Here is a 13942-nt window from a genome sequence, read left to right as displayed (position 1 = left end):
CAAAGCTTCAAAGATATTTTACACTGACAGGATTTCACTGTGAATGTTTATCAAGCTTTTCCTATCAACAGACTCAGTGTTTTTTTCTCAATTGCCGATTAAAATGAATGTGTTTCATAGCGCTCCATTCTGGCTCTGACGCAGGGTGTAATCTGCAAAGTAGCCAGTAACTAAAAATATCAAATAAAGATGAAATTGAATGAGAGTTACCATTTTTTTCTCAAGTAAAATTATTATTGGGGACACTTTTACAACGCTGACTGTCGCACGCCCGCTCCGTACCCTTTGGTGTCGCTGTTGCACCGTTTGACGTCCGCCACCGTCGTTGAAACGCCACGAAGAAGAAAGGGCCGCTTGCGATGACGAAGAAGAAGACGACGACGACGACGCCGGAAAACGCCATTTTGTTGTTGAGCAGGACAAGCGGCGAAGGATCAAGAAGCAATACTAAAAGGTATCTATACATATTATTTGGGGACATTTAATATAGGTATGTCATAGATATTAATTTAATTTTAATAAGGATGGAGCGAATGAGTCTTTTGGTTTCCTTACAGTGACACTTTCCTCTGAGTTGTGGAAGCTTGAAGCCGGACACCTGGGACAGTTGGTTAGCGGTTTCCTTAGCAGTTTAACTTTAGCACGACTGTGATGAGGAAGTTTTCAACATTTTACTTCAAAGTATATACTCATATTAAATAATAGTCAGATAAATTATAAGACAGTTTCATCTTTGTTTGTACGGGGTTATGTTTCTGTGCGCTATTTTGGTTAACCTTAACGTTCATCATTGTTTCCTGAAAGATCTAGCTAGCTAGGCTAGGAGGAAACGTTAGCTAACATTAACGAGCTTCCATTTGGGTACAGGGCTAACGCCGACTCCTCTTCCTGCTCTGTGGCAAGCAACCTAAAACTTAATAGATGCTTAACCCTATACCTAATATTAGCTCATTGATAATGCCAGTTTAAATATATTGAATTACCCAACTACAGACTAATTCACCGCTACCGATAAGGGATAGTACACTTCATTCAAAGTACCTGAGTGTCAACAAATATGTAACTTCAATAAGGTGATGGTAAAGATGTTGATGTTCGCATATTGCTTTGGGTGGGGGATTCAAGTAACCAAAGTAATCCAAAGGATCAGTTTTAGTAGTGGAAAACAGATGATGCCTTTTTAGTTTATGCGTCTGCTGTAAATGTAGGTGTATGTTCTTAGTCAATAAAGAAACGCTACATTTTTACACTGCACCCTATGTTTTCACAAGCTTTTAAATGATCTCAGACTGTGAATACGTATTTGTAACACTATCCAAAAAACTCGATGACTACTTCCTTAATCTTGTTGCGTTAACAAGAACCAGTCATTCATGTTTACTCAAAGGAGGGGCTGTTTAACAGCACATCCTCATGTGTAACCCATGCCTTACCCTAAATGACAGATCGAGAATTTGACTATTAAAACACGAAATTATATTAAATATTAATGCTGGTGAGAAAAAAAGAAGTCAGATAATGTATATGTTCCCCCCAAAAAAGCATTATCATCTGTGAAAATCACAATAAATCTGGTCATATTGACAACTGCAGTTATGTGAAAGGAGAATTTATCAGTTCTGCAAGCAAGATAATATATAGGACCAGCTCTACAAGGTTTAGGATAAGGGTTTTGTTGACAACATGTTTGATTAGATGACTGTGACTTTTGAAGTTGAAAAATTGCAAAATTCAAATTATAAAAACATCATGTGTGTAATTCATTGCACAATTCAAACAGAATCACAACTTTGTCTGCCCCCTTCATTCACTACCATACATATTTTTTTCCCAAAATAATGTCCCATGGTCGTCCGCTGGAAGGGGCATAACTTCAGCTGTTGGTTGTGTTACCTGGCACGTGTCGAAGCTTCACTAATGTGAACACAAATTTAGCCTTGGGTATAATATCCTTCCAGGTGCTCCTTGTCTGGTCTTACTGTATTGTGTGTTAATAGATGTGAGCTCGGTCCATTGTTGTGTGGCCATTGTGTTTGACAGTTTGCCTCAACTTACTTATAATTGGCTGTGCTACATCACAGGGCTGCAGTTTACAGTCATCAGTCTTCAGAATCCTAAATGCAACAGAAAGGACTAGTCTTGTATTTACTTTAGCAAATTAAAATTCAGTTAGCAAATCCTAATATCATATTGTTTGTATACTTGATTATGCTTTTGCTAATTACCTCGCACAGCTTTGTGTGTGGGTTGTTTGGATTACTGAAAACATAATGGGGAGAGCAGAAGCGAGGTTGTTTGCTTGCTTTGTCATGCTGTCACCTGGATAAACAGGCCAGGTCTCTGCTAAATGTGTTGCACCAAAGTGATTAATGTTGTCTTTAAGGTGTTCCTGTCTTTAGTCTGTTTTTTTTTTAAAATGTAATAGTCAGTGTGAGCTTTTATTTGGCACATTTACAGTGTCATTAAAAATAATGTGCTTATGTCACATGATCACATGATCTACTCTTTGTCGTGTTAAACCAAAGCATAGATGCATCATAAAAGCTGAGGATGAAGTTGGTAGTAGCCCCTTCAAGTACTCTGAGCCTCCCTGTTAATGAATCCTTAGCATTTCACCACATTGCATTCTGATCACAGGTGGGGCAATCACACAAGTTTGGTGATATTACCACACTGTTTTACCTGCTATGTACACTCACAAGGAAATTATGTAATGTTGAAGAATCTGACATGAATAAGGTTTTTACTTTAGAAATTTTAACTTGCTGGTGCTGTGTGCACATAAGATAATCAAGTTGAACCAGTCTGTATGCATTTCTTCAACCTCTATAATGGTTTCAGTGAGATTGGATTGGTGAGCTTGAAATGTGGTTGGCACATGATAAGCCTCAGCTAAGGTCATGAGTACATACTGTAGTGTCAGAAGTTATTTTGAAATATTGCATTGTGGAGCTGTAGCAATTAGTCAATTGATACAAATCACCCACTCTTTTGATGATCAATTATATGTTGCAGTCATTTTTCAAGTACAAATGTCATACATTGGCAGATTCCAGGTTCTTTAAATGTAAGGATTTGCTGATTTTATTCATCATATATGATTGTGAACGAAAAGCTTTTGGGTTTTTGACTAATGGTTAGGAAAAATATAAACAATTTGAAGATGTTACTTTGGGTACTGTGAAATTGTGATAAGCATTTTTCACAATTATTTGACATTTTATAGACTTAACCATGAATTATGAAAATATTTGGCAGATTAATGGACGATTAATATAATCTATCAGCTAAGTGTTGTACATGGCTCTTTGATAACAATGTAGAGGTGAGATAACAGCGTCATCTTTTCATTTATTCATCTTTTATTCTATTTTGCCAACCCTGGTGTCTGAACACAGTCAGTGCCACCAAATCAGTTTTTACATTAATACATTGAAATTTGCTCTCGCTCATCATGCAAGTGCTACACTGTAGAGCCAGCTGTCAATATGGAGAGCAGCAGGCTGAGTGTACAAAACATAGCTGGTATAGTAAAGAACAGAATCATTTTAATCAGCTTTATTTTAACCAATACGGATCCATTAAGACATCTTGGAACACAACCCTAACTATTCACTGAATAGCTATAAGTTTTGGACTATTGGTCCAACAAAAAAGAGATGTCCACTTTGGTTTGGATTAATCGTGACACTTGATAAACCAGACATTTTAATTAATTGATATCAAAAATTTTCTCTGTTAATTAAAAGTGCAGCCCTACAGTAGACTGTGGTGTACTGTATGTATTCCTGTACATCTACAGTTTAACTGAATACATAATTGGTAAAATGCTAGTTTTGGTGTCTTCATCCAGAACTAAAACAAACAGGCTTTTTTCCTAGACTGGCCCTTTTACATGTCAGCCAGCAATCATGTAGATACAGATCTGTGGCACACAATGCAGTGATGGCAATTTCTTCACTGACAATAGATGCAGTTGTCCAGAATCCAACACAGCCAGAAGGCATGTTGTCATCCAAGTTCCTCATTTGTGCTGTTTCTTTTTTTTTTTCAACAATGTCTTTATTGGATTTTTTACATAACAACCCTAGAGCTGAATCAAAGGACAACAATACATCAAATAGGTACCAGATCAGCCCATACCACCCTCCCACTCAACCCACCCTTACAGGTCTGACCATACATTCCTACAGAGTGTGTTCCAAGTCAAATAAGTAAGAATAAATACAAACCTTCAGTATATCATCAAACAAACAAAAACAAGAATAGCCTAAAACAAGAGTGTTGCAGAGAGAGGTAGAAAAGAAAATTAAAACAAAAAAAATAAAGCTAGAAACGGCACTAAATGTTGAATAAACATGTTTAACAATTACATTACATTGTTTAAATATAAAAGATTACTATATTGTGAACTCTGTGTCCACATATGTTAGAAAACCACCCCAGATCTTTTGAAACTCTCCAGGTTTACCCCTCAATTTGTACATAATCTTTTCACTTGCTATGCATGATGCTATTCGTGCTGTTTCTGAACTGGAGGAATGTGCTCTCTTTTACTTGATGGTGCTCATCACAATTGCATTCTCAGCCTGTGCATTTAACACACAGCTGAGCAGAACAAGCTGAGGCACGATGTGTGTAGTTGTCAACAAAAATTGTGTAAATCTTGAAACGATTGGAGTATAAGCTTGTGGTAGGTTGAGGAAAACCCACAGTTGGCCATTGAGCAACTCGATGAATATACTGACAATATTGATTGTTTATATCCTGTTTCATTTTCCTGTGATCATACCTATAAAGGATTTAGAATCTGCTGAGTGTGAGGGTCAGTCTGGATGGAAATCAGATAATGAAAAAAATGTGTTGGTCATTTAGAGCTTTAAACATTATAGTTAAAAATTCTTGGTACTAAATTCCTTCTTACAAAGAATTGCAGTAACTTTATCAGTTTCGGGTCTTTGTAAATTAAATACTTCATGTTATCTGACATTAAAGCATATGAGATTTTATGATATACATTTCTCATTTTAGAACTTTTATAGACTAAAGGATAATTAAACCAGGCTCCTACTCATTCATAAACTGCGTAGGCTAATGTGACCATACAAACAGACAGTGATGGAGGTTAAATGCAAGTGATTGCATTTGTCATCCAACCTGGCCTCTTGACCTCCAGTTTATGCTGTCTATTGTGTTGTGCAGCTGAGACACAGTAGACCTAACCATCAGCTTTCATTGACGTAAATTTTTATGATTTTGGTTTTGTGTAGGCCATTTTATACGAGATGAGCTTCCAAAGCTGGAAAATTAACATCTCTCTTTCGCCATATGGTATCCATACTTTTAGGGACCTAAGCACTTAATATTGTTTGTCTTTCTGCAGGTGAGCCAAGATGGGGAGTTTTCAAAGCTTATTTAAAAATCTCTTTGGAAAGAAAGAAATGAGGATCCTGATGGTAGGACTGGATGCAGCTGGAAAGACCACCATCCTGTACAAGCTCAAACTGGGAGAAATTGTTACCACAATCCCTACCATCGGTGAGTCATCTCCTGCATCTTGATAAGAAATTTGTAGCTTACACCTAAGTGAATGGGAATAAATGACCATACAGTGCAACAACTCATCTATTTATTTTCACTTTAATCTGCAGGTTTTAATGTTGAGACGGTAGAATACAAGAACATCAGTTTTACAGTGTGGGATGTTGGTGGTCAGGACAAGATCAGGCCACTCTGGAGGCATTACTTCCAAAACACACAAGGTGAGAGTCTTCCTGATGATTCTAGATCTCTTCAAGTCTGTTGTACAAGCTTTAGCTCAATCAGAATACTTTATTAATCCCCGAGGGGGAAATTGTTTAAATGTTGGCTAATGCATGCTTTTCCAATTTCAGGCCTCATCTTTGTCGTGGACAGTAATGACAGAGAGCGAGTTGGTGAGGCAAGGGAAGAGCTGATGAGAATGCTGGCTGAGGATGAGCTGAGGGATGCTGTGCTGCTTGTGTTTGCCAACAAACAGGTGAGTTTGACTCAGTATGGTTAAAAAACATGGAACTTGGTCTCCATCACTTGGCCACTGATGTGTGAAGAACTCTACTAAAGAAACAAAGATGGTAGCTGCGTCATAAAGATTAGAGATGTGGGCTTGCCACCAAAAGGTTCAGTCCGCAAATACTCATGATTCTTTTAAACTCGATAGTTTTCTATAGTTTGCTTTATCAGTTCTGTTCACTTCTTGAATCAAATGGTTAACTCGCACAGTGGTTCTGTTAGAGACTTCAATCTGATATGGAGCTACAGCTATGACGGCAAATTCGCTGACCTTGCCGTCCGTCCTGGTCATCTGCTGCCCCTCTTGGTTTCACTCATCCTCCGAGCTGCTCCTCACTGGAGGAGTCTCACTGGGCTTTTTACCGTCTGCAGGGCAGGCTGCTGCTGCTCTGCCGCCCAGCCTGTTAGCTCTACGTATGAGCACAGAGACGTTGCAGTTACAACAGTCAAAGTGGTTGGTGTGACCATCGGGACAACCAAGGCTTACAATCCACCGTACAAGCTCTACCACTGGCTGATTGTTTAACAACCAACTAGACAATATTACCAGTGTGTTCTGATAAAATGGTTGAATTAAACTCAACCCAATTCGCATGGTCGTGGAAAATTATAAACAGAGATCAGGTCATTAAAAATCACGTTTTGAAAAAATTGATATCGACCAAAAATTAACTTCACTGTTGTGATAGACTTTTAAGCCATATTGCCCAGGCCTAATACAAAGCTGTTTAAATTAAGTGTTGTGTTTTCTGCTCTCTCAGGACCTGCCCAATGCCATGAATGCAGCTGAGATCACAGACAAGCTTGGCCTGCACTCCCTGCGAAACCGCCACTGGTATATCCAGGCCACGTGCGCTACTAGTGGAGACGGTCTCTACGAGGGTCTAGACTGGCTTTCAAACCAGCTTAAGGGCCAAAAATGATCCATCACTCTACCTCCTGTCTGTCATCTGTCTGCAGTGTGATGGGAGGCAGCACTGGTCCTGGTCTGACTCTCCTCTACTTTCTTCTCTTTCACCTGGAGCGTTGGACTTGTTGGCCAGTGCTTCCCAGCATCTCTGTGTTGTGTGTGGGTGTGTTTGAATGACTATTTTAGGATGAATGAATATGTGTGTGAGCTGAGTGGGAGCAGCCCTGCTGTGCCTTGAAAACAGTTAACTCTCAGCACATCCAAAGGCACTGGTCTCAACAGCTACTCATTCAGTTTTTACATCTGCTAGTGACATTAAGGCCTTGTTGACAACAGTTAATTCACTCTGAGAAGCCACACAGTGTAACCGTGTCATGTTTGATACAATAAAGTACCTGACATCCCAGAGCAGTTCATTCTTTTGAAAATGAGTTTTGGTGATGACTGCTTCAGCTTCTCTCAACAGTTCAACTCTTCAGATTCTTAGTTTAAAGGTGCACTATGTAGTTTTAGGGAAGACATTTTAATCAGAAGCACACTGATTTTTGTTATGCCTAAATAAAAAATACTCTTGTTTTTCATGACTGAATAAACAGACTGACTTTAAAGGTCAACACAGTCTTGTACTGTTTTACTTTGTTTATATTTGGTGGACCCCGCCACCTTTCTAGTTTCAAACAGTGTTCTGGGGACCTTATTTTCCTCTGAGAAAAGCTTGTTTATTCATAAAAAAAAGAAAAAAATATTTAAGTGCGTATCATATCATTCATTTTGTAAATATTTACAAAACAGTTAGAATTTCTTGAAACTACATAGTGCCCTGGTTTCTGTAGATGAGTCCCCCCCACGTCATGGTTTTGACTAATATTTATTTTGACGGAGATTAAACTATCCATCATGTCGGGGTCTAGAAAAGGCAACAAATGCTTCATGTTTAAATCGTGTGGGGGTCTGTCAAGTATGACACCATTGGTGAATGTGTGAGTTTCAGCTACATCCAGTCCACTAAAACAGTGAGGCCTTTTTAGAGTTGCTCCCACTCTGGCTTTTTAATTACTACTGGTCTTTCTCTCTATGTTGTTCTTTCAGTAAGGGTCTGTTTTTTTGTTGTTTTTTTACGTTACTGTAAATGTACTTGACCTGGTTTATTTAAGCGTGAGCTGACGTGCCAGGTGTGCAGTCTTTCGAGTAAAATGCTCTCGGGACCAATTGGTTGCATTCAGAAAGGGCTTGTTGTGTGTGGTTCAGTTTTGGATTTGCCTGCCTCCTTTGTTCTTGTGAGGACACACGTGCTCTTGAACAAATTGTCAGCGTTGTGATAGACGGTACAGTTGAACTGGAAGTGTTTGCGCTGGCCTGCTGTACGAATCAGCACTGTAAATGCTTCCTCTATGCTTCATGGTCTTGTTCCTACATGTAGCTCGGGCACTTCCCCTGGGGTAATTGACATCTCCCTCTGATGCCATTTACACAGCATCATCAGCTTGAACAACACAGGCCTATGTGAAGACTGCGGTTTATCCATCAGCCTTTGCAAAGAACTTCAACAATAACCTTTCATGTTGCTCTAAACCAGCAGTTTAAGTGTGCAAGTATGAATGTTGCAACAGTTAACCCAGTAACAAGACCATTTCCAACATATCCATCCCCCCCAAGGCTCTTCTATCATCTTGAACTGTGCACAGTCCTGACTGAATGAACACTGACCTCTAAAGGACTTAATTTTCCCCTTTTTTTGTTTCTACAACTGGACATTTAGGTGTTTTCTTGAAAAGTTTGAGTAACTGATTGACTCTTCTTTTGGGCTTTCTTTGTCCTTTGTATGTTAAGTAAACATCTGTAGAGTTCATAGGATAAGTGACATGATCTGGTATGCAGCAAGAATTACAAATGTGTATATAATCTGTAAGAAAATGTATTTTAACTTGACATCCACCTACCCTTGTTCAGATGTGAAGCTTTAATTTTCAAGATCGTTTCTGTACAAATGACAAGGTATGTGCATATGTATTTCTTGATTACCTTTTGCGCTTTTTTAAACTCATCTTGTAACATCTGATAAATGCACTATAATAAAGAGATCTCTATTGTACATCTTCATCGCCTTTTCATTAACATGAAATGTATTCATACGAGAAATGAACGTCTGTGCTCAGTGATGAATGTCATCCATTGAATTCCTTTACACTTCAGGCCGCTCAATTAATCAAAATATGACTGAAATCGCAGTATAGCTAAATGCAATCTCCAAATTGCAAGAAGCTGCAATTTCTTTTGATTAATGTAGAGTGTGTGAGACAATGAAGCACTGCAGAGATGTCCTGGATTGCAAATGTTCTTCTGATGTAAGAAAACATGTTTGGTGAAGACTCCAACAAACGTCACATCATCATGATTTCACTTTTCTTTTTTTTTGTGCAAATTAAAAATTGTGATGCAAAAATGATGTTTCCTATTAAATCCCATTGCAATGTACAAATAATTGCTACTGTTGGTTGAGATTCTCTGTCATCAAGGTCGTGGTAGTTCTAGTGTGAGTGATCAGAGTTTCAGAATTGTTTTACCGTTGTTTCCTACGATGTAGCACTTAGAATGATTGTAATCACCACCATATCGTATTCACCCTCTTTATGGTTTAATTGGATAAAGTCGTACTTAGATTACATTCTAAAACAAGCTCACATAATTTAACATACCAATATTATTTTAATATATTGAATAAAATAATAAATGAATATTCTGCTCACATTCAGTTTAAGTAGCATTTAATCCTCTATCTTCACTGGGGTGCATTACATAGTGTAGGAGTTTATATTGTTTTGATAACAGTTTATAATATCAGGATATTATTTGATATTTATACATGTAAATGACAAATAATCCGTCTAAAGGACTGTTTGATAACAGATTTTAGCTGTGACCACTGGAAAACAATAAACAGTAACTTTTATTAACCATCTGTTTACTCAAGCTTCTCGCCTGATCAAATGATGAGCAGGTCGTTACAGATATATACATATTCCTTAATAGACCAGTATAACCTAATGATGAACTGACACGCTGTGACCACTGGAGGGCATTGAGCACTTCTAAATACACACAAGTATGTCAGAGAGGGGGACGCCTCCTGCATTGACTTTCAAAATTAACAAACTAACAAACGGGAAATGATTCACCAGAAAGGTAAATATACTCTCCGTCGTTAGCAGGTAGACTCATCTCCACACCAGGACACTGATATCAAAGGGGCTCTTTGTTGGTACAGTCAGTCACTACCGCCTCAGATTCTACAGTTGTTATTTGTGATTTTCACTCTAATAATACAGGCACTTTGTCAATATGTTTAATGATGTCAAATGTCGGATGTGTTTAACTGAATTCTCCATGTCTTCAAAATGCCCTCTAAGTGAGATCTTCCTGCTCTGGACTTTTACGCAAGACCATGTCGGCAGGATTATTCCAGGATTTAGAGCTGAGAATTAGGTGACATTAGATATTTAAAATGAGCCATTCAGCTCCAGATCAAACACCAGAGACACTAATGTGACCCATCTTAGACATTTATTTCCTGACACAAGTGGTCTAAGGTACAGCTTGTACTGGGTTAATGAAGACTGTAGTCCCAGGGGACAGAGCTGGACAGATGGTGACGCAGTGAAGATGAGGGTCTTCTCCTGTCGATCCAATAGCCTGCAGACCCCCGTTCACCCGTTTTTTTCCGCTCCATCTAGATTTCAGGTGGCCGATTCTCCATAGAGTTGTTACCTTGGAAACAGCACCTTATGTATTTATAGAGAGAGACTGAGTAGACACGGGGAGCAGGAGACAAGACGTGGACTGTGATACAGTGCAGAGGGATGAGGGAGTGGCTCCACGTTTATTTTGCCTCTTGGTTCTTTAATTGAACAGAGGTCAGCCTGTGATCACATCCCTCCTCCACTTGCACTGGCTGCCAGTTGTGCTTTACGTCTAAGTTACAAGACCTGATCCGGCAAATTTTTTTATGTGAAAGATCCTGATTTGTAATTCAAGGTGAGTTGAGGCGATCATCTTTTTTTTCTGTCAATCTCTCCTGCCACGATCTATCCCAGTCTCTCAGAGAACAGCAGAAATGGACCTGACATAATTCTGATGGGATTTGCAGGATCACACTCACGGAGATACACTTGACCTTTGGCACGTTGATCCACTAAATCTCACCTCGATGTGTGACATCACACCCTGTAGTTTCGCAGCACGTTAACCCTTCGCTCACCCAGCTGTGCTTGTCCCCCTTTTCAGCAGCATCTCTCTTTGCAGTGACATTGTTTCTTCTTTGACCTCTACCTCCTGTGGTGGAAAGTAACCATGCACGCTCACTCACGTACAGCGTTGAGGTACAGTATTTCCATTTTATGCTACTTCGCATGTCTGTTCTACATTTCAGAGGGAAATATTGTGCTGTTCTTCTTTGACTGCATTTATTTGACAGCGTTGGTGCATTCTGACTTTTTAGTTCATGATTATACATTTAAAACATTATATAAGCTTTTAAAACTTGATGCATTGTTCAAATTAAAGTAGGGTTTCACATTCTTTTTGAACTGTTTGAGGCCTAATGATCCAATATTTCACAGGAAAAGCAAAGATTAGAAAAAAATATATATACATATATATGTAAAAACAAGAAAACCCATTTTCTGAGCAGAAACTCCCACCTTAATCATCTCAAACTTTCGTGATTTATCTTGTGACCCCTGCTCTATCCCTGACTCCTTAATTTGGAATCACTGGAGTAAACTACTTGCTTGTATATATATATGAATAAGTATATGTCCCAATAACTAATACCTCCACCTCAACCTGCTACAACAGTAAAATAAGGCATAAGAAGTGATGCATAACTATTAACAATCTTTCAGTGGTGTCATAAGTAAAACAAAATATGTGAATATTAACAGTCCTGAGTGAAAGTCTTAAAGTGTCAGATATTGTGTGTATACAGTATACTATGAGCCGATATCAGATAGCATATTCAGCATTTTGTGATAGTAGGAATAAGTCTTTTTTTTAATCAGATTGCTGATAAAATAAATTAATTTCAAAATATGCTACTTTAGCTCTGATATAGCATGCAACCTGCAACTGAAGCTATCAATTAAATGTAGTGGAGTAAAAAGCACAATATTTGCCTCAATAAAACGTAGTGAAGTAGAAGTATGAGGTAGTCAAAAATTAAAATACTCAAGGAAAGTACAAGTACCTGAAAATTGTAGTTAAGCGCAGCACTAAGTTACATTTCATTAATGCAAACTGATAATATCACCTACAATAATAAATCACCCAGGGTGCATTTTTCTCCAGAACTAGTACTTTTCAGTTCACTGTACTTCTACTATTATAAGAATTTGTATTGGAGTTTAATGTTGTTATAATGCTCATTTTACTGATTGGAATATTGGCAATGAATTGTAAGTGTGGAGGGAGTAGGTGAAGAAGTACTCACATATACATTCTCCAGCATCTCATATCAGCTTGATCTTTGCCTGGTGTGAGTTTTAAGCAACAATAAAGAAAAAAAAGGTAGTTTTTTTAATAAATATATACTTCCATGTGTGAAGTTCTTTTTCTTTATGGGTGTTAATATAGAAATGTGTTCCTTCGGTGTACTGCGGTAAGTCTTTATGATCCACTGCATCATCTCATATACATGCTCAATGCCCGTATGTATAGCATCACTGGTCACTTGCCTTTGTTGGCCTGCAGAAGTCACAGACGGTGCCCAGCAGTGTGCCCGTGGCCGAGGCTTGGTATTTTAAAACCCTGTCCATCCACCCACACACGGAAACAGAGTTCACCAGTGACTGCACCTTTTCATAAAGACGAGTCATCTCTAGCCTTTTTGCATCGCCATGGAAACCACTGAATTTGTCCAATTGATTGGCAGTGGACTAACGCCGAGGCAAAGAACTCTTCAGTTTCATAAAACACACTGAATCTGCGGTCAGCTGGTCGAAGAGAGACGTCTGCTGCCTGTGACAAAAGAAGATAGATTGTTTAATATGAATAAAAGCTTTGCCAATAAAAGTAGTCACTGTTGTATTATATTAGTTTGAACAATGTTATATTATTTCACCACATGTGTATATAACATGTAATTCCTGTTTGCTGTATTTTTCCTTCATCCTTCTGTTTTATTAGATTTATTATGTGAACATATTGTTTTAACTTGTGAGTGTCCAGGTCCTCCATTAATCATCATTAAGGTACTTTAAATCTCCTTACCTTCCTTTTCTCTGCACTTCTTTAGACAAATATTGTACTACCTTTCTCCACTACATTTATCTGACAGCTTGAGTCGCTGGTAAACCTTGTCTATTGCAGATTAAAGGTTCTAATGCAAAATATCATTGCCTGACAAATTCTGATGCATTGAACAACATAAACTACATCACTCTGTTTATGCCTGGGTGTACTTTCCTCAGGATGGACAAGTTTCTGCCTCAGAGTGTCGGTAGGTTTGAAGTGAACCGGGATGTGGTGTTTACTGAAGATGAGTTTTGCAGATATTCCCGAATAATAAGGAATGATGTTGAGTCTTTTTCGTCTCCTCCTCTCTGTTTGCTCTGGATCTTTTAGAGGTTTTGACAAAGGTCCAGTTTGGGTAGCCGCAGGTTTTAAGTGCTCCCCTGATGTGCTTCTGTTCCTTCTCCTTACCCTCTGAATTAGTGGGCACGGTCTCAGCCCGATGGTTTAGGGCTCTGATGACCCCCAGCGTGTGCTCCAGCGGGTGGTGAGAGTCGAACAGAAAGTATTGATCTCTGTGTGCAGGTTTTTCTGTGCACCTCCATGTTGAGGCTTATGTGGAAGGGCAGACAGTCTCCTCTGACATCTTCCTGCGTGAACTTGATGTTATTGTCCACAGCATCTACATGTTCTGTGAAGGCTTCCACTTCCCTTGTTCTGATTTCGATCCAGGTTTCATCCACATACCTGAACCAG

General features: G+C 38.7%; 1 protein-coding gene and 1 long non-coding RNA gene across 3 annotated transcripts; both read left to right on the top strand.

Annotated features, from left to right (window-relative positions):
* The first annotated feature begins 321 nt into the window (after positions 1-321).
* Positions 322-9053, top strand: arf2a (ARF GTPase 2a). The gene is made up of 5 exons (XM_030407965.1): positions 322-454; positions 5384-5538; positions 5652-5762; positions 5895-6019; positions 6813-9053. The coding sequence occupies exons 2-5, from the start codon at positions 5394-5396 to the stop codon at positions 6972-6974; spliced, it is 543 nt and encodes a 180-aa protein (XP_030263825.1). The 5' UTR covers positions 322-454; positions 5384-5393; the 3' UTR covers positions 6975-9053.
* Positions 9054-10403: 1350 nt separating this feature from the next.
* LOC115576010 (uncharacterized) lies at positions 10404-13347 on the top strand. 2 transcript variants are annotated; one of them, XR_003982759.1, is made up of 3 exons: positions 10404-10993; positions 11243-11337; positions 12707-13347. It is a non-coding gene; the product is annotated as an uncharacterized LOC115576010 (long non-coding RNA). The 2 variants fall into 2 exon arrangements; XR_003982758.1 differs by having other exon boundaries at positions 11243-13347.
* Positions 13348-13942: the final 595 nt, after the last annotated feature.

Source organism: Sparus aurata, chromosome 23 (assembly GCF_900880675.1).
Source record: "Sparus aurata chromosome 23, fSpaAur1.1, whole genome shotgun sequence".
NCBI classification, from domain to species: Eukaryota; Metazoa; Chordata; class Actinopteri; order Spariformes; family Sparidae; genus Sparus; species Sparus aurata.
Note: the sequence above shows the minus strand (reverse complement) of the source record. Positions and strands in the feature narration are given on the sequence as shown.